The sequence below is a fragment of the Oculina patagonica genome, chromosome 7 (assembly GCF_052425735.1).
Source record: "Oculina patagonica isolate OP01 chromosome 7, crgOcupat, whole genome shotgun sequence".
NCBI classification, from domain to species: Eukaryota; Metazoa; Cnidaria; class Anthozoa; order Scleractinia; family Oculinidae; genus Oculina; species Oculina patagonica.
In genome coordinates, this window is record NC_135764.1 from 6,655,918 (window position 1) to 6,674,997 (window position 19,080).

At 40.3% G+C, this 19,080-nt stretch overlaps 4 protein-coding genes and 1 long non-coding RNA gene across 6 annotated transcripts in view; all 5 read right to left on the minus strand.

Moving 5' to 3' along the window:
- LOC144661437 (uncharacterized) overlaps positions 1-2,728 on the minus strand; it is an 80,516-nt gene extending 77,788 nt beyond the window's left edge. Inside the window, exon 1 of the long non-coding RNA XR_013572276.1 lies at positions 2,590-2,728. This is a non-coding gene — a long non-coding RNA (uncharacterized LOC144661437). The remainder of the gene's footprint in view (positions 1-2,589) is intronic.
- The window catches only part of LOC144661428 (myosin-2 essential light chain-like), a 136,255-nt gene that overhangs the window by 107,595 nt on the left and 9,580 nt on the right, over positions 1-19,080 (minus strand). The window lies entirely within an intron of this gene.
- On the minus strand, positions 2,731-5,657 carry LOC144661383 (neuroligin-4, X-linked-like). Its single transcript, XM_078522126.1, has 2 exons — positions 4,464-5,657; positions 2,731-3,474 (listed from the first exon to the last, which is right to left on the minus strand). The coding sequence occupies exons 1-2, from the start codon at positions 5,627-5,629 to the stop codon at positions 2,847-2,849; spliced, it is 1,794 nt and encodes a 597-aa protein (XP_078378252.1). The 5' UTR covers positions 5,630-5,657; the 3' UTR covers positions 2,731-2,846.
- LOC144659529 (neuroligin-4, X-linked-like) lies at positions 6,692-12,968 on the minus strand. 2 transcript variants are annotated; one of them, XR_013571923.1, is made up of 3 exons: positions 11,712-12,968; positions 8,858-9,871; positions 6,692-8,745 (listed from the first exon to the last, which is right to left on the minus strand). XR_013571923.1 is itself a non-coding variant. In XM_078519982.1 (2 exons), exons 1-2 carry the CDS (start codon positions 12,857-12,859, stop codon positions 9,244-9,246), a joined length of 1,776 nt encoding a protein of 591 aa, XP_078376108.1. In that variant the 5' UTR covers positions 12,860-12,968; the 3' UTR covers positions 6,692-9,243. The 2 variants fall into 2 exon arrangements, 1 of the variants encoding a protein (XP_078376108.1); XM_078519982.1 differs by having other exon boundaries at positions 6,692-9,871.
- On the minus strand, positions 13,794-16,614 carry LOC144659530 (neuroligin-4, Y-linked-like). Its single transcript, XM_078519983.1, has 2 exons — positions 15,409-16,614; positions 13,794-14,483 (listed from the first exon to the last, which is right to left on the minus strand). The coding sequence occupies exons 1-2, from the start codon at positions 16,569-16,571 to the stop codon at positions 13,934-13,936; spliced, it is 1,713 nt and encodes a 570-aa protein (XP_078376109.1). The 5' UTR covers positions 16,572-16,614; the 3' UTR covers positions 13,794-13,933.

Sequence of the window (19,080 nt, forward strand, 5' to 3'; positions counted from 1 at the left end):
GTTTGATCACCAAACGTATGTGAATAGTTAATAAACGTTTTGGAATATCGTATTTAACAACCGATTCACTGAAGTGAAGGTGGCTAGTGGTGGATATTCACCGAGCGCCGAAGCGGCGAGGTGAGTGTCTACAATTAGCCACCGACACTGAAATAAATCGCTGATTTAGTATTATATGCTAAAAAAGTGAATTGATTTAGCTCAAATGGATAATTTTTGACCAAATTTTTCGTGTCAGCGAGTACAGTTTTCGTGCGCGAGTTGGTCGGAGGTGAAAAGCAAAGGATATCCGGAGTTTGAATGGATAATCAGCGCCAAAAACGTTATTCACTGTATGATGAGTATATACTAATGAAAGCTACTAGGCCCAACTAACGAAGCATAGAAACCCGAAACTGATCATTTCTTGTGCTTTTGTTGCGAGGGGAAAAGAAAAGGATAAAAAAAAAATTGAGTTTTGTTGTGAAAAATAAGAGCAGATGCAAAAACTAAAGCATCGGGCTACACATTACAAGAGATTTGATTGGCTTAGCGGCCACTATAAAACTGCATGAACAAATGTGAAGAATCAGTGACCATTTAAGATTAAAACAAAACGGGGGAAACTATCGAAAGTGTAAGGTAATTCTATTTATGTTTGTTAATTAAGAGCTCTTAACTTTAAATTTGCAAGCAAAAGTCTTTTATTGGCAAAATCACGGCCACATAACAAACTAGGATGATTTTCGAGCATTGAAAATGGCAGTTTTTTACAAATTGAGATATACTTGAAAAAAAAAAATTCGGGCCGACGTTTTTTTACGGTCTGCCACAATGCAATCCGTTTGTTTTTCTTCCCGAATGTTGCCCATCCATGCCGGCCTTTTTGTGTTTCTTTTGAGTTTTTCTACAGTTTCAAGCCGTTATTGTTAGATTTCAGGTAATTCTATGAACGGTTACGTTGGTTATAGTGCCAAAATTGTAGCCCCATAAACTGCTTTTTAAGGGTCCGCACTTTTCCACTTTTGAGGAGCAGAAATAAAGGCCTCTTTCAGTCTTTCGTCCCAAATTAAAATCATCAAGTTCTAGCATTTAATAAAACAATTATTCCAGCTCGCACTTGATGGGACAACAACAACAAGCTTTTATTATTTGCATGACTACATAATTATTTAAGAATACAGTAGTATTGCAGAAGCTACTTTAATTTACTTACTTATTATTTCATTAACTAACATCACTTGTAAACAGAAAATAACATAACATAAACAGAAAATAACATAACATAAAATAAAAGAATTACAATAATTGTTAATTTTAATTATTTGAGGTGGTGATCATTTTGATCGTTGATTATTATCATATGTCATTTTGTTATTTACACGTTATACACTTTATGTCTGTCCCGAGGGAAACAGTTTTAACTGAGAATCTCAATGTTTCCCAAGGCGAAGCCGAAGGAAACATTGAGAGTCGAAGGATAACAAAATTAACTGGTTCCATCATTAAGTGTTTTGTGATATCTATAGCCGGACGAAGACTTAGAAAATGATATTTCGAATAAAAAGATTAAAAATAATGGTGATACGAGCAAACTACATGTAACGTAATAAAAATTTGGTTTGTATCTGATCTTAAAAAAAGGTTGGTAAAAAACGTATAAAACTGAATTTTCGGTAACTCTCTGTTACCTTCAACAGAGTTAAACTTCGATTCTATTTCTAAAAATATCTTGGCATCATTTCGATCCTGAACATCATAAATTACGCTGGGTAAATAAATTAGTATGGGAGGCGTAGTGGCCTAATGGTTAGCGCGCCGGACTCTGGATCGAGTGGTGCGGGTTCAAGCCCTGGCTGGGATCATTGTGTTGTGTTCTTGGGCAAGACACTTTACTCTCATAGTGCCTCTCTTCACCCAGGTGTATAAATGGGTACCGGCGTCATAATGCTGGGGGTACCATGCGATGGACTAGCATCCCATTCAGGGGGGAATAGAAATATTCCAAGCCGCTTAATGCAACAGAATTCTAGATAAGCTCCGGCAAGTATGGGCCATTTGGCTTGAGGTTTCGCCAGCGAGTAGCTGGTGGAGGTCAACAGAGAACACCTTCACCTCTCCCCCCCCTGGAAAATTCTTGGCTCCAGATCGTTATTTTCGCCAAATAATTGAGCACCCCACCCCTGTCAGGGAGCTAATATGGCACACTGACAACAAATTCATAAGTCATCTATAATGAAATATAAAAATAAGGATAACGCTGTTAACAAAACCCTTATAAATTGTTTAACTAGAAAAACTCTTAATATAGTAATAATAGTACAACGTATCAAGATTAAGCTGCATAACACATTTGCATTTTCTCTTTAACTATATGGTCTTCTCCGAAATCTTCAATAAATGTTGTTACTAACAAGGACCAACAAGACTTTTATAAGCAAACTAGCCTTCCTGATATGCATGATAAAAAGATTCCTGGAAATGGTTGGGTTTCCCCAGTTAAAGCTCAGCAACAAGCTAAGGTAGAAAAGGACATGGTTCAACCGATAAAAAATATAAGAACAATCTTATCTTAAAAAAGCCATATACTTTTCCTTATGGGTCAAGGGCCTCAGGCAATGGTGAACGAAAAAAATAAATATTTTTTAGAGAATTTAACCAATAACTATTGTAAAACTTTTAGCGTAGACATCACAGCGGTAATATAACTACAGCAAACATAAAATAAATCAAATCAGAATAGACTGCTTGTAAAAGGCTGAAAAATGACAAGTGAGCCACACGAACGTTTGCTTGGCTCGCTGTTGATAAAAGCTCATTGTTCTGATTGGTTCAGGAAAATACTCCATTGCCTTGGCGAGCCAAATTTATAACATGGCCAAAATGATGATGAGTGTAATGTGAAGAAACATCGCCATAGCAACACCAGCGGTAGCACCACTGACCACCATGTATTCTTTGGTATCAAACTTCACTTGCACCAGTTGAGGATGGTAATCATTCCAGAAAGCCATTCGCCGAGGAGCAAACGCTACCTCCATCTTGGAATTGATGTTAACTCGCAAGTAAGCTCTGTGACTGGAGTTGTACCGCTCCCACGCAATACCGCTGACCGGCTGTGGTGTTGGATCGCCGGTCTTGGCGAAATTTGCGTACACTGCCATTGTAAACAAACTGACGTTTTTGTCTGCGGCGTCATATTCGGAAAACCTCGAAAGAAACGGGATTCCAAAGTCGTACGGCAAATTGTCCCCGTGAGCCACACCCATCCACTCAGGGTAAAAACTGGCGTTCTTCGAGCGGTGAGCGAACTCGTACATGTACACCGGAGCATGCTGGCTGTGAATATCGGCGACCTCGTGACTTGGTGCGACGAACACATTATCACCGATGAAGTCTATAAGTTTGCTTCTTAGTGCGTATTTATTACTGTTGTCAGGCCATGGGGTGTACATAAACTCCGACGCGCCCGCGACGAGCTTGGCGGTATCATTACTGAAGAATAAAACGGTAAACAACTTGTTATTTGTGATACTGCAATTCCGACAAGACATCAACAACGAAAACTTACAAAGGATTTAGAATCGTGAATATAGGGTAAAAAGATCAATTCAATGAAAAGATAATATAAATAACTAAATGAAATTATAAGAATGATTAAATGAAAGTATAAAATTAATTTAATGAAAGTGGCATTCTTTTATATACACAGGGTAATTGCTTTCCCCCAAGAGACTATGACAGATATTTATTTAAGTTAACAACTACAATTAGAAAAATTTCTTTGCCCATCACTTGCATTATTTAAAATCAATTTCATATTTGGTATAAAACGTAACACCCCACACATGCAACATTAACAAACAGTATATTGACGTGACCCGCAGCAGTCACCTGTAACAGGCAACATTATCTACATCACAAGACAATGACAGACAATGCAACACGTGTATAAACATTAAGGTCTCCGCACACGTGGGGTCAAGACGCGGGGGCATGTCGCAGCAACATGTAGCAGCGACAAAATCTTTTGTTGCTCACACCGAGGGGACTTGAAGCAGGGACGTGTAGCGGGGACATGTCGCAGCGACATGTCCCCTCGTTTTTGCTGATCACTTTTGGCGCAAGCAGCCCGAATTCCTGCAACATTTTGTCCCTGCAACATGTTGCACGAAGTTCAACGAGTCGAATTCCGTGCAACAAGTCGCAGGGACAAAACTGCCGCAAAATCATCCCCGCTGCATGTCTCTTCAGTGTGAACAACACATGATTTTGTCGCTGCAACATGTCCCTGCGATATTTCCCCACGTGTGCGGAGACCTTTACGTGGAAGGCAATAATAGAACCTTATATCCAACATAATAGAGATAACATGTAAAATCAAAAATTTAACATGAAATAGCACCGAGGTATTAAAAATTTTTGTATTCAAAGGCTTAGCTACGATGGCAAAGAAAATTGTAACAATCAAAATGTTAACTCACTTAGAATTCCGTGCAAAGGAAAGCCTTGATAGAAATTCCTTAAAGAATGACGTGCTCACGCCATCTTCCACACTGTCTGTCATTCCTAAGGTCGATTTAGCACTCGGACCAAGATAGGACCCACCCTCCTGACTGTTAAAGCTGATCATCCACTTCACTTTCTTGAACTCTCCCTTTTCACGCAGATTCCGGGGGGTGTCAAAAAGAAAGTTCTTGTCTACAACGGGCGCCCACATGAGGATATCGATGAAACGATAGTTTACCGCTTCAGCAGCTTTCTGGACTTCTGTGCTTTTTTTCTCGCGTATGCAGGCGACCATTGCTTCGTTGTCGTTTGTAGTACAGTCCAGGTTCTGAGCAAGCTCCTTTGCGTAATGGAGGCCATAATTTGTAGGCTGAATGGCAAAAGGGCATAAATCCACACCACTCTCTGTAATGGCTTGATGAAAAAGTCCCTCCGATAGAGGGGACAGAAGATGGAGGGCTACACTTGATCCACCAGCACTTTCTCCGAAAATTGTGACCTTGTTGGGATTCCCGCCAAAATGCTCAATGTTTTTTTTGACCCACTTGAGTGCTTCGACTTGATCCAACATTCCAAAATTGCCAGGGGCTGCAGAATCCCCGGTCGTCAAGAAACCAAGAGCACCAAGCCGATATTGGACGATAACTACTACCACCCCGTGTAAAGCCAAAATATCACTGGGAAATGTTATTGATGCACCGCCGCTGTAACTTCCACCGTGAATATAAACCATCACGGGTAAACTCAAGCTGACGTTCGGAGTGTAAACGTCGAGATACAAGCAATCCTCGCTATACGTGAAATTCTCAGAGTACATTTTGTACCAATAGTCAAAGCTTCTACTCTGCATGCAAAGGTTTCCATGTTTTTTCGCTGAGAGGACTTCTGGTTTCCATGCGACTGGAGGTATTGGTGGTTTTAGTCTGAGCTCTCCAATCGGCGGAGCGGCGAAAGGAACTCCAAGAAACTTGCTGACAGACTTGAACGGAAAAGAGGTATTCGAGTACGAAGCCTCAAGACCTTGAATGTATCCATACTTTGTGGACACGGTTACCGACTTGACAAGGGGCAAAAATACACAAAATATGGTTGACGTTGCTATAAAAAGGCTCGAAAACATGTTATTCTTTCCAATTTCCATTTCCTGTTTAGACTTTCGCAAGCTCGGTCGCCGCAACTCGAACCAAATGCGGCTTAACTGCTGGCTGTCGGCTTGAAACTTGTATCCTGACCTTTGGCAAATAGACCTCACCAAAACGTTTAATTGATCATGAACTGCTGTGTTTATATTAAGTTTCAGGAGGAATGTGCGAGTAACAATACATACAGGTGACACAAGGAACATGAATGTAACACGTGGAACAGATATTAAACGCATGGGCAACAAAACACAAAATATGGATAACGTTGCTGGTAGCATGAAAAATATGTTATACTTCGACAATTTCCTTTTGCTTTTGTGCAAATCGATATCAGTAAATTGAGCCAATGCTGATAAATGCTGGCTAGCTTGAAATGACCTCTGGCAAATAGACGTTTCGTCGAAAGGTTTCATTGAACTGTTGTGTTTATGTTATAAGTATCAGGTGTTTTTGTCGAGACGATCATGACTAAAACGTCACCGCCTTGTCAGCCTTGTGTTACTTGCATGTTTTGTTACTCCATAGTTAATAGAGGGAAATGGTTAAAAATCCCGGCAAACATCAAAAGGCGAAAACAAAGAGGCCAAGATTTGGGTTGGGAGTTCCATGAGAGTGCACATCTTTTTTGTTTTGCGCTCATACACTATGTATACGTTACGTAATCGCAATGTTTTTATTGGTAAGTTGTATAAACACATGTTACTATTGTATTTGGTCAGGTTTTGTACTCTGTCAACCCCCAAAATAGCGAACAAAAACCTATAACAAAGAACTTTGTCGGGCTTCATAACCATGTCCCTCTATTAACTATGGTTACTCGTCGTCATTTTCGTGTCGACATCTGCATTTACATTAATTGTGCTGATCGTGATGTGATCCATACGGACGTCATACCAACTATTACAAATTCTATTACATTGTTCTTGTGTCAACATGCCTTAAGACGGCTTTCTTTAGATTTCAAGGCAACCCAAGTCAGTGATTAAACAAACTATTTCATTAACTTTTTAAGTGTATTTTATTAAAATGACGGTGCCTTATTGTTGCGTATCATTATTGTCACTTATGTGGCCGCTGTATCGGTAAAAATGTCTATTAATTTGCGTCCCCCAACAAGTTACGCATCGTAAATATAATCATTATTTGCGATTATTTGAGAAAATGCTGGAATTTCACATACGAAGCTAATCAAAGAACAAAATAACGTGCTCACGTGGTCGCATCCACGTGACCATCTTGGAAGACAGAAGTGTTAACGATATGGAAAAATTACAGCAGGGAATTTTTCTACGCTAAGTGAAATCAACCCTATTCGGACAAATCGTCTGAGACGGACAAGTCGTCTTAGTGTGAAAACGGGACGGAGACGATTTTGGACGTACAAGTCGTCTGAATTTGTCCGTCGATTTGGCCGTCTGGGAAGACCATTTCTTGTCTGGACCAACAAGTCGTTTAAAAGCCGTCTTGAATTCACACTAGACGAACAAATCGTCAGACGACTTATCTGTTTTCTTGTGTGGAAACGGCCATTTTGCTGATTGTTTATAAAGATTTGGGTTATTTTTGAAAGTCTCAATCTATTACATCCGCGATCTCAAACTAATTTGCATCCTACTCTATTATGTGACGATAAGTTTTTCCTTGCTTGGGGAGTTAAAACCGACTTTTGGACTGTACGGGAAGTGCGCTGTAGCTACGCTGAAATCTGGCTGAGATATGACTCAAGTACCACTGAAATATGGGGAACTTGACTCGGTAGAGCACTCACTTGCTGCGGAAACGAAGCCTCGTCAACAAGCTTCAAAGGTACACGGCGATCTACTTCAAGGAACTTCAGAACTACAGACGTAAGGCAGAGACAGAACTTGGGTCCAACAGTAGTTTATTCGTACGTAGCATGTAGTCTTCGATGTAATCGCCGATGCGATCACCGATGTAATCAAAGAAAGCTTACAATGTCGCTTGCTTATATATCATCCTAAGTGAGTTTCTATTGTTAAAATTTTACAACGTGGAAAAGCTATAACAATGCAGCCAAGTGAATGATACAATAAGAACGGAAAATATTAGTTTACAGTCTTTCTTACTTCCTAAATTTCCTTTGTTACATTAAATGATTGATGGCAAAGAGAAACTCCCCTTGAATAGAACAAACGTAGAATATCCGCAACGCGAATTTCCAACAAAGAAATTATGAACGAGCAGATGTACAAAAGTACACAGTCCAGTGCAAACGAATATCTTATAAAGAAATTAACTAAGGACAGCTGACAAAAATACAAGTTTTTCCTGAATAAAATAAAATAGAATTTCACAAGCGTTTGTTTTTTAACTTTAAAGTTACTGTTGGCTTTTCATATTTTCTCACGGACGAACATTTTCTATTATATCGGTAAGACGAGTAAATGCGGCTAAATATTATAATACTGTGTTATTTCATATATATCTTTTTATCAGTTTGATTACAATTTCATGACTGTCACTTAAACGTTTCAAAAATACTCATTGATCGCTCTCTTTTCTAAACGAGACTCCCGGTCGAATCTCTACGCAAAATAGTAGCTATAATTTGAATTTTACAGTGAGCGTTGATTAACGTAACATCTTAAAACTATCTTCCTCTGAAATCACCGAATTATACTAATTTCCCTCGTTACAATTATATAGACTCCAGAACATCCTATGATGCAGGCCTATTTTATTTCATACACATTTTATAGCTTATGTGAATGCGATTTATATTACGAAATGATATATGTAGAACCAAGAAAGATTTAATACTGCTCGACGTTTTGGAGTCATCTTGACTCCATTATCAAGAGGCTTGTACAGTATGCAAATAAATTAAAGAACGCTACAAAATAAGCATAAAGCAATGAATGGCCTAAACGAACACCTTAGCGCGGATGGAATCCGTTTGCACGTTAAGTGTTGGCTTACGCATGAATGCAGATCGAGGAGGGTGTTATCCGCCGAAGCCGAAGACTAAGGCGGATAACGCCCTCCGAGATCTGCATAATTCTTCATATCATACGAAAGCCGAATTCAATAATTGTTTTATTACTCATTCAAAATATTTCCAAGAGCTCTAAAAACACAAAATGAATTAAAATGGCTACTAACTTTGGCGTATAATTTATCGCTAACATGCAGTGGCCAATTCCTCTGGTGTCGCTGTTTTTTTTTTATGTTTCTCTCCTAAAGATAAGCTTTAAAAATCAAGTGACTTCCCTTCGGAGCTTTTTTGATGTTTTTGCTATCTTTATCATCTAATATTTTGGCCATTTTTTCGTCGCAATGTTGAAATTTAGCGACCATTTTCGCCTTCGGCTGAGCTCTGCACAAAGCCGTTGTTGCGTGACGTCAATCGTCCAATAATTATTACGTCACTCGTCCAATAATAGAAGCGTCTTCCAAATTTGGTCGGTGCTAGCCGGTCAAAAGCCAATCAGAAACGAAGAAATATTTTGAATGAATACTAATATGATATATATTACGATTTATATTACGAAATGATATATATCACGCGATGACCGGGTAAGAAAAGGAATAAATGATATAAAACTGGTTTAAGCGTTCTCTTGAAGTTTCTAGCGATATAAAGTAGTCACACTCATAACATCTCCAAAATGACGATAAGTGTAATGTGAAGAGACATCGCTATGGCAACACCTGCACTAGCACCGCTGACCACTTCGTGTTTGGTATCAAACTTCACTTGCGCCAGTTTTGGATAGTAATCATTCCAGAAAGCCATTCGCCGAGGAGCAAACGCCGCCGCCATCTTGGGATGAGCGTCAACTCGTAAGTAAGCTCTGTGACTGGAGTTATACCTCTCCCACATAACACCGCTGACTGGCTGTGGTGTTGGATCGCCGGTCTTGGCGAAGTTTGCGTACACTTCCATGATAAACAAACTGACGTTCCTGTCGGCTGCGTCATAATTAGAGGAAAGCCCAGGGAAGAACGGGACTCCAAAGTCGTAGAGCACGTTTTCAAAATGGGCCACACCCATCCACTCAGGGTAAATACTGGCCTTTACGGACCGGTGAGCAAACTCGTACATGTACACCGGCGCGTGCTGACTGTGAATATCGGCGACCTTGTGGCTTGCTGCGACAAAAACGTAATCACCGATGAGGTCCACAAGTTGGCTTCTTAGTGCGTATTTATTACTGTTGTCAGGCCATGGGGTGTACATAAACTCCATGGCATCTGTGATGAGCTCAGCGGTATCATTACTGAAGAACAGAAAGTGAACAGTTTGTTATTCGTTACTGCGTTCCGGAAAAAATAAAATAAACTAAAACATACAAAAACTATTTTCCTGCGAGTTAGATTAGGATTATTTTTGTTTGACGTGCCCAAAAACTTCACTGTCATTGTAACAGCAAAAATCCGAACAAACAAATAAACCAAGAAACAAACAGGCAGGCAGGCAGACAGACAGACAGACAATCAATAATAAATTAACAAGAGGGTTATTGCATATCCCACGAGAGGATGATCCTTCGAGTCGCTTTCTTGCTTTTAAAAATTGTAGCTCCTGTATTTAAGTTCTAAGTTACAATAAGCCACTTTATTTTGCCTAATTTTCAACTTAACATTAAACATTATTACAACATCATTACTGTTACATCAACCGTGGCGTTATGCTGCAGCAAAGCACTGGAACATGCTACCTCGTGATATTCGTTCCATGGCAGGCTCAAAGGACTTTTTGAAAAAGATTAGACAAACTGATTTCAATGTTTAATAATTATATTTTATCGCTTTTAGATAGGATTTTTATATTTATATATATATATTTTTAGGAATCTTAATTTAGCTAGATGGTGTTGTTGTTGTTGTTTTTTTTTTTTTTTTTTTTTTTTTTTTTAATCATTTTAAAATAGTCTGATGTGATACTTTTATACCCTTTGTTTTGATGTAAATACTTTTGTAAATACTAAACTTTTAATCGTGGAGCACCTGTAAACTAGCTAACAGCTAAGTGTGTACTTTTTCCACGTTAAATAAAGTATGTATGTATGTATGTATGTAACCTTTCCTACATTAATAGGTAAATAATACAGTCGAAGCTCTCGTAAGCGGACACCCTCGGGACGCGAAAAAAGTGTCCGTAACTGGAGCTGGCCGCTTACGAGAATGGTTCTCGTAAGCGGCCACCAGAGGTGTAGGGGATTGATGGCCGCTTACGGGGGCTTGCCCAGCTAACATAATGCCAATATGCATGTAAGTGGTGTTTCGAAATGTAACCGGACGTGGATTATGACAAAACAAACACTGAAATATGGTTCTGTAATTACTGTAAAATAATTGTGACGAAAGGCGATGTGAAGTAGATTGATAAAAATAACATACAGAGGTTGTTAACAGGATTTTCTTTGGGGTGTCCGCTTACGGGAGCTTTAAAACAAAGAAAAAGTCTAAGTCGAAATCTCTGTAAGTGTCCGCGGCCGCTTACGGGAATGTCCGCTTACGAGAATGTAAAAATACAGAGTTTGTATGGGAGCGTAAAACGGGGTTTCAAACAAGGCGGCCGTAAGTAGAGCTGTCCGCTTACGAGAGTGTCCGTTAAGAGAGCTTCGACTGTAGTTCATATGTCAATTTGGCATGGAACATTACACCTGTGACATGCAGTATTACCCACATGACATGCAATATTTCAAGTGACGCGTGATATTACAGATGGAGCAAACAGTATATTTACGTGACACGCAATATTCACCTGTAACACGCAACAAGATGTACGTGGTGGGAACACTTCACATATGACGTGCAATATTACACTTGTGATATGCAACATATCGTACTGAAAAGGCTATAATTTTTTATTAGAGCCCCAACTGCAACATTACACATATGACATACAAAATTAAAACTTCAACATGCAATAGTTCTGAGGCATTTGATATACAGTGTTATACTAAAAAAACAAACAAACAAAACAAAACAAAAACACGACACTGAAATGCAATATCATAAAATTGCCGTTTGATATCCGACGTCACACATAAAAATGACCGAGAAAAGGCTTGGCTAGTATGGCAAAGAAAAACAATCAAGATGTTAACTCACTTGAAATTTCGTGCATAGGAAAGCTTTGTTAGAAACTCCTTAAAGAATGACGGGCTCACGCCATTGTCCACACTCTCTGTCATTCCTAGATACTTAGAGAGCTGCTCAACATCTGTTCCACCTTCATCACTGTTAAAGCTTATCATTAATTTCACTCTCGTGAACTCTCCATTCTCACGAAGTTTCCGGGGAGTGTCAAAAAGAAAGTGCTTGTCTACAACTGGCGCCCACATGAGAACATCGATGAAGCCATGTTTGACCGCTTCAGCAGCTTTTTGAACTTCTGTGGCTTTTTTGTCGCGTATGCAGGCGACCATTGCACTGTGGCCGCTTGTAGCACAGTCCAGTTTCTGAGCAAGCTCTTTGGCATAATGAATTCCATACTCAATAGGCTGAAAGGCGAGGAGGCATAAGTCCACCCCACTCTCTGCAATGGCTTGGTGAAAGAGTCCCTTCGATAGAGGGGACAGCAGAAGAAGGCCTACACTCTTTCCTCCGGCACTTTCTCCAAATATTGTAACCTTGTTGGGATTCCCGCCAAAATGTTCAATATTTTCTTTGACCCACTTGAGTGCTTCGATTTGATCCAACATTCCAAAATTCCCAGGGGCAGCAGAATCCCCGGTCGTCAAGAAACCAAATGGACCGAGACGATATTGGATAACAACTACTACCACACCGTATAGAGCCAAAATATCGCTGTTAAATGTGACTGCTGTACCGCCTGCGAAAGCTCCACCGTGAATATAAACCATCACGGGTAAACTCATGGTGACATTCGGGGTGTAGACGTCGAGATACAAGCAATCCTCGCTATACGTGAAATTATAAGTCGAAGCCGTGTATCGTTTGAACAATTTTTCCCAGTGTTTTGGTTGGAAGCAACTGTCTCCATGCTTTTTCGTCTGCCGGATTTTCGGTTTCCATTCTTGTGGCGGTTTCGGTGGTCTTAGTCTGAGCTCTCCAATCGGCGGAGCGGCGAAAGGAACTCCAAGAAACTTGCTGACAGACTTGAACGGACCGGAGGCATTCGGGTATGATGCCACGAGACCTTCGATGTCTCCATACTTTGTTGACACTGTTACCGACTTGACAAGGGGCAAATATACACAAAATACGAATAAAGATGCTAGAAGCGTCGAAAACATGTTATTCTTCCCAATTTCCGTCCCCTTTCTAGACTTTCGCAAGGTCTTCGCTGCGACTTGAACTCAGCAAATGCGGCTAAACTACTGGCTGTCGGCTTGAAAGACTTGTATCCTGACCTTTGGCAAATAGACCTCAACGAAACGCTTAATTGAACTGCTGTGTTTATATTAAGTTTCAGGAGGAATGTGCGATCATGCATGTAACACGTGGAACAGGTAACACACATGGAATATGGAAACAATACACAAAATGTGGATAACGTTGCTACTAGCGCGGAAAACATGTTATACATCGACAATTTTCGTTTGCTTTTGTGCGACTCAATCTCAGTAAATTGAGCCGGATACCAATAAATTCTGACTAGCTTGAACTGATCTCTGGCAAGTACACGTTTTCACCATAGTTAGTAGAGTCCCCTCTACTAACTATGTTTTCACCAAAAGGTTTATTTAAACTGTTGTGTTTATATTAAGTTTCACCAGCCACCACAAATTTTATTATATTGTTCTTGTGTCAACATGCCTGTTGCCGGCTTTCTTAGGCAACCAAAGTCAGTGATTAAACAAACTTTTTCATTAACTTGTGTATTTTATTGCAATGACGGTGCCTTACTGTTGCGTATCATTATTGTCACTGATTATTGTTGATAATTGTCACTTACATGGCCGCCGTATCGGTAAAAATGTCTATTATTTTGCGTCCCCCAACAGGTTATGTATCAGTCAATTCCAAGCGAGATCATCCCCCCGGCAAACCCCCGGGCCTTTGACTTTTTTCAAAATGCCTGATCAAATTCCTCACTATGTGGGCCAGTTGCACGGTCAAATACCCCACCAGTCAGTGCTGAAATATCATTGTGAGTCGGTTTTCTCGTTGGATTGCGGTCGTTTTGCCTGCGAGTATAGGTATATGAAGGGAAGGAATACAGAATTCTCTTACATAAAGGTAAGTTCCTAGCGAGATTAGATATGTCACGCTTAGAACATCATTAAAATGAAGTGTAATGTGAAGCGACATCGCCATGGCTACCCCAGCGCTAGCACCGCTGACCACTTCGTTTTTGGTAACAAACTTCACCTGTGCCAGTTTAGGATGAGCCAGTTTTTCTTCACCTGTGCCAGTTTTTTCCAAAAAGCCATTCGACGAGCAGCAAACGCCGCCGCCATCTTGGGCTGAGCATCAACTCGCAAGTAAGCTTTGTGACTGGTGTTGTACCTCTCCCACGTAACACCGCTGACTGGTTGTGGTGTTGGATCGCCGGTCTTGGCGAAGTTTGCGTACACTTTCATGATAAACAAACTGACGTTCCTGTCGACTGCGTCATAATTAGATGAAAGACCAGGAAAGAGCGGCACTCCAAAGTCGTAGAGCACGTTTTCAAAATGGGCCACACCCATCCACTCAGGGTAAATACTGGCCTTCTTGGACCGGTGAGCAAACTCGTACATGTACACCGGAGCATGTTGGCTATGAAAATCAGCGACCTCGTGAATTGGTCCGGTGTAATAACAGTCGCCGATAAGGTCCACAAGTTGGCTTCTTAGTGCGTATTTATCACTGTTGTCTGGCCATGGGGTGTACATGAACTCCAACGCTTCCGCAATGAGGTCAGCAACTTCTTTCCTAAACAAGAGAAAGGGATGAATTTGTTTTTACGTTGTGTCTAGTTGAATTTTTTAAACAACATATCCGTCTTAAAGGATTTTCTTGGATTTACTTCCTCGGATATTTTCATTTCCTGCAAGATTTCTTTTGTATCAGGGAAATTCGAGACCCTTTCTTAAATTAGCTGTGATCTGAAGCGAATCGTTCCCCGCAGGGAAGAGTTTTAATTTTTTGTCAGGCAAAATGCGTAACACAATTGTCATCATAGACGACAACACTTAAATATTGTGCTCAAGGATGGCCGACAAGATTTAATGGGAATTTGAATTATAACGATAATTAGTAGAGACTCAGCTGTGTTCTATTGGAAATCCGCGAATCTGATTGGTTCTCCCACTGTTTTCTATTCGCCGATAGAAAAACAGTCGCGCGCGCGTAGCTCTTTAAGCGGTAAATTTTCTTGATTTTTGTCTTCAAAATGCACAGTATTGTAGGTTTTGGACTGCAATCCTTTAGAGTTTCTACTAAACGATTAGACTAAAACGGCACAATAGCGCAACAAACAGCACATTATTATTGTTTCTTGCCCAGCTCTTACGTATGCGGAAATTATTTTGTCCCATACATGCAGTAACAGAATCTAAATGGTCCGCCCACAGGTGCCCCAACTTTATGATGTGAGGTTTGGAGGTGAGAGAATTTGCGAAATGCGATAATAGGAAAACAGTTTTGACCCGTAACGAAACCGTAGAGCTATTTTAACTGATATCTGCCCCCAGGCAAGGCAGACGGAACACAGATGGATTTTTACCGTTATTCCACGCCGCCGCATTGAAATAACTGGTGCAAATTCGCCCGTGTTCGTGAACGAGGCTAGCTAAACTAAGAGGCACTGATATTTCAGATTTAAGGAAAAACTCCTGATTGCAAAATATCTACTCACCTACTATTTCGAGCACGGGCAAGCTCTGTTATGAATTCCTTGAACAGTGAAGGACTCACTCCATTTTCCACGCTCTCCGCCAGAGCAAAAGATGAATTCACCATATTACGAAAAGCACCAGCTCCCTCGTTACTGTTGTAGCTGATCATAAATTTTACCTTGTGGAAATTTCCATCCTTTCGGAGATTCCTCGGCTGATCAAGAAGAAGTTTGCCGTCTACAACTGGTGCCCAACGATAGTAAATATAAAAGCGATAGCTTATTGTGTCAGCAGCTTTCTGTATTTCCGCGCCTTCTTTCTCACGTATGCAGTCGACCATTGCGTCATGGTCACTCGTAGTACAATCCAGCTTTTGAGCAAGCTCTTTAGCAAACCGAAGACCATACGAAACTGGCTGAGTCGCAGAAGGCCTTAAATCTACCCCACTCTCTGCAATGGCTCGGTGAAAGAGTCCTTTCGATAGAGGCGACAACAGAAGGAGACCTACACTCATTCCGCCAGCGCTTTCTCCAGATATGGTCACCTTGTTGGGATTCCCGCCAAAATGTTCGATGTTTTCTTTGACCCACTTTAGTGCTTCGATTTGATCCAACATTCCAAGATTTCCAGGGGCCGCCGAGTCGCCGGTCGTCAAGAAACCAAGTGGACCGAGACGATACTGAATGACAACAACCACCACACCGTACAAAGCCAAAATATCGCTGTTAAATGTGACTGCTGTACCGCCTGCGAAAGCTCCACCATGAATATAAACCATCACGGGTAAACTCAAGCTGACGTTCGGGGAGTAGACGTCGAGATACAAGCAATCTTCGCTATAAGTGAAATTATAAGTCGAAGCCGTGTATCGTTTGAAAATGTTTTCGAAGCGTTTAGGTTGGAAGCAAATGTTCCCATGTTTTTTCGCCGGGTGGATTTTCGGTTTCCACTCTTGTGGCGTCTGTGGTGGTCTCAGTCTGAGCTCTCCAATCGGCGGAGCGGCGAAAGGAACTCCAAGAAACTTGCTGACATCCTTGAACGAGGTATGGGGATTGGGCGAGTAGGAAACTACAAGACCTTCGATGTCTCCGTAGTTTGTTGACACTGTTACTGAGGTGACCAGAGGCAGAAATGCAAAGAATATGAAGAGGCTTTCAAGTAGCGTTGAAAACACAGAAAACATGATTCTCTCTTGTAATCCTTCTGTTTGTGCGAGTCGGACTAAGTGTTCGCGAAATGCTAAGCTGTGAGCTATTTACATAACTAATACATTGTTCTATTGACCTTGCTCACGGTAGCCAATCAGTTTGCGTGTTTCCCAACAAGCCATATGTTCCTGAGCTCCTAATTATAAGCTCTTCGTGGTGAAATAAATTATGTCTTTGTCGAATTTTCGAGAAAATGCTTGAAGCTTATCAAAGAGTAGGAAAACGTTGAAAGGGGTAGGAAATGGCACCTGTTAATTTTTTTGTTCTCCGAAACTCTGGATCTGTTACCGGAATCTCGAAAGGCTTTGCGATGAGCCACAAACTCTAGGTTTTGTGTGTTCGAGTTCTTCTCGAAGTCAAGAACAATTAAGGTCTCGCATCGTTTGTTTTTTTGATTTAAGTGTCTTTTTACAAATACCACAAAGATTGTATGAAATGTGTTCCAATTTTTTAACAAAAGATATCTTTCTTCGAGCGACACAGTCAAAGATGATTCGCTTCCCACTAAAGGGGGTGTGTGATCATTTTTAGTTTTGCAACTCTTTGAGTCCTGACTAAACCAACAGGAAGGCAAGTATTAACATACTTTCTTTATATAAATAAATTTTACGCTTCAGCGTTCTCTTAAAGCGAACTTGGATCACGCAAAAAGAAACCATTCAATCGAGACCGGACGAATCGCCCGAGGAATTCTAGATCTTCAGTCCAGTGAACAAACCAATAGGAAGCCAAACTGGGTGCTTAAGTTTGGTTTTACAGTTGAACCGGTTTTTAACCCTTAATATGCTGAAATTATTCCTAAAAACGCGTTTTTTTACCGTTAATCGATTTTCTTGGCTCTACGGTCCAAAAGATCTCTAAATTCGCTAAAAATGCACTTTCTGACAATGCAGGAAGATTTGGATGAAGTGTATGCCAGCCTGGGGACTTCTGCAGTGAAAAATGACTCCAAAAATGACTTATAAATACAAAACATGCCAAATCAAAGCCCAACAGCTCGCCTATGAAGAAAGCAACTGTCGACTACTGACGTCACAATAGAAATGTGAGCCCTCGGTGTTTCGAAACAGCAACAATTTTTACTTGAACTTCTTATATGCAATCACGAAGGTCTACAGAATGTCTAAGCCAAGAAAAAACCTTTAAAAAGTCACAGAAACTTGGTAGTTAAAGGGTTAAAGCAATCCGCGAAATTAGGGTTTCATTACACTTGTAAAAATAAAATCTTAACAAGAGAAACAAAACATCAGAGCAACTTCGGTAAAGTTTTCATCGAAATCAAGCGCGGTCTCTGCCATTTTGTATTAATTCTCAGACGCGGGCCGGGAATTTGGAACGAGTGTTATAATTGGCCAGACACGGCAGGAGTGGCACAAGCGCAAGCACAAGTAAAGGAAAAATTTTGATTCTTGTACTTGTGCTTGCGCTAGTTCTTATTCCTGCGTCGAAGCCATTTTCATGGTAAAAACATAGGCACGCTTAGCGTGCAGGAGTTATTTTTTCAATTTATGGGGTGGCTTGGGGTGAAACTGGGTGATTGTCCTGTTGGGATGGTTTATGCCAAGGGTTGAGCTATTTGTGTATGGCAGCCCACGGAGTCACTTTTTGCACAAAATTTGCTTGCAAACAAAATAATTTTCACGTGCATTTTGATACATCAAAACTGTTTTATTCAATACGTAAATTTTCATCATTTAATTGAAAAAACAAAAACTAATTCAATTATCAAAATGTCACAAAATGGCACGTTCTTATTCTGTTTAAAGCGGTTATTTTGTTGCTAGCTTTCTAGTAACCATTTCCTTTCTTTTGTTTGTTACGGAATACTTTTGGCTTTTTGCCAAACACTGTAACATGATATTGTTGTTTTTCTCACTTTTGTAACATGACACCTTTGTTTTTCAAAACGAACGTAACACGATACCCTTGTTTTTCTAGAAAAAAGCCACGTCTCCATATAGACATTGAACGAAAAGTACTATAATAAACGAAGTAATAAACGAATCAAATCAAAAACCACTTTCTTCGGGAAAGTTCTTTAAAGCGCACTACACCTGGAGTAATTGTTTCCTGTCAGAACTGTTCAACAAAGATTTTCGTTCATTCACAACGTAAATTCTATTCAACAAACAAGAACTAATTGAGTTATCGAATTGTCACGGAATGGCACGCTCTTAGTCTGTTTTTGCTATCGATCGTAGTTGCTTTTAACAGCAAAGTTAATACTTGTACCGGTTCATTAAATGTTTGAACGAGATGTTTTACAGTTGATTTTTATAGTTTACTTTTGCCGCCCGCTTTGCGAAGTTTGTTGGTAAATTGGAAACTCTGTTATGAAGTTGTCAATTACGTTGCGAGTTTTGCGAATATAATTGCGAACTTCGATACAAAGTTCCTAACTTCGGCCCGACTGAACTTTTCAAGTTTGGTAGAGGAGAAACAAGACATGTTGCTCGAAAGTCAGCGATTTCTGAACTAGATGAT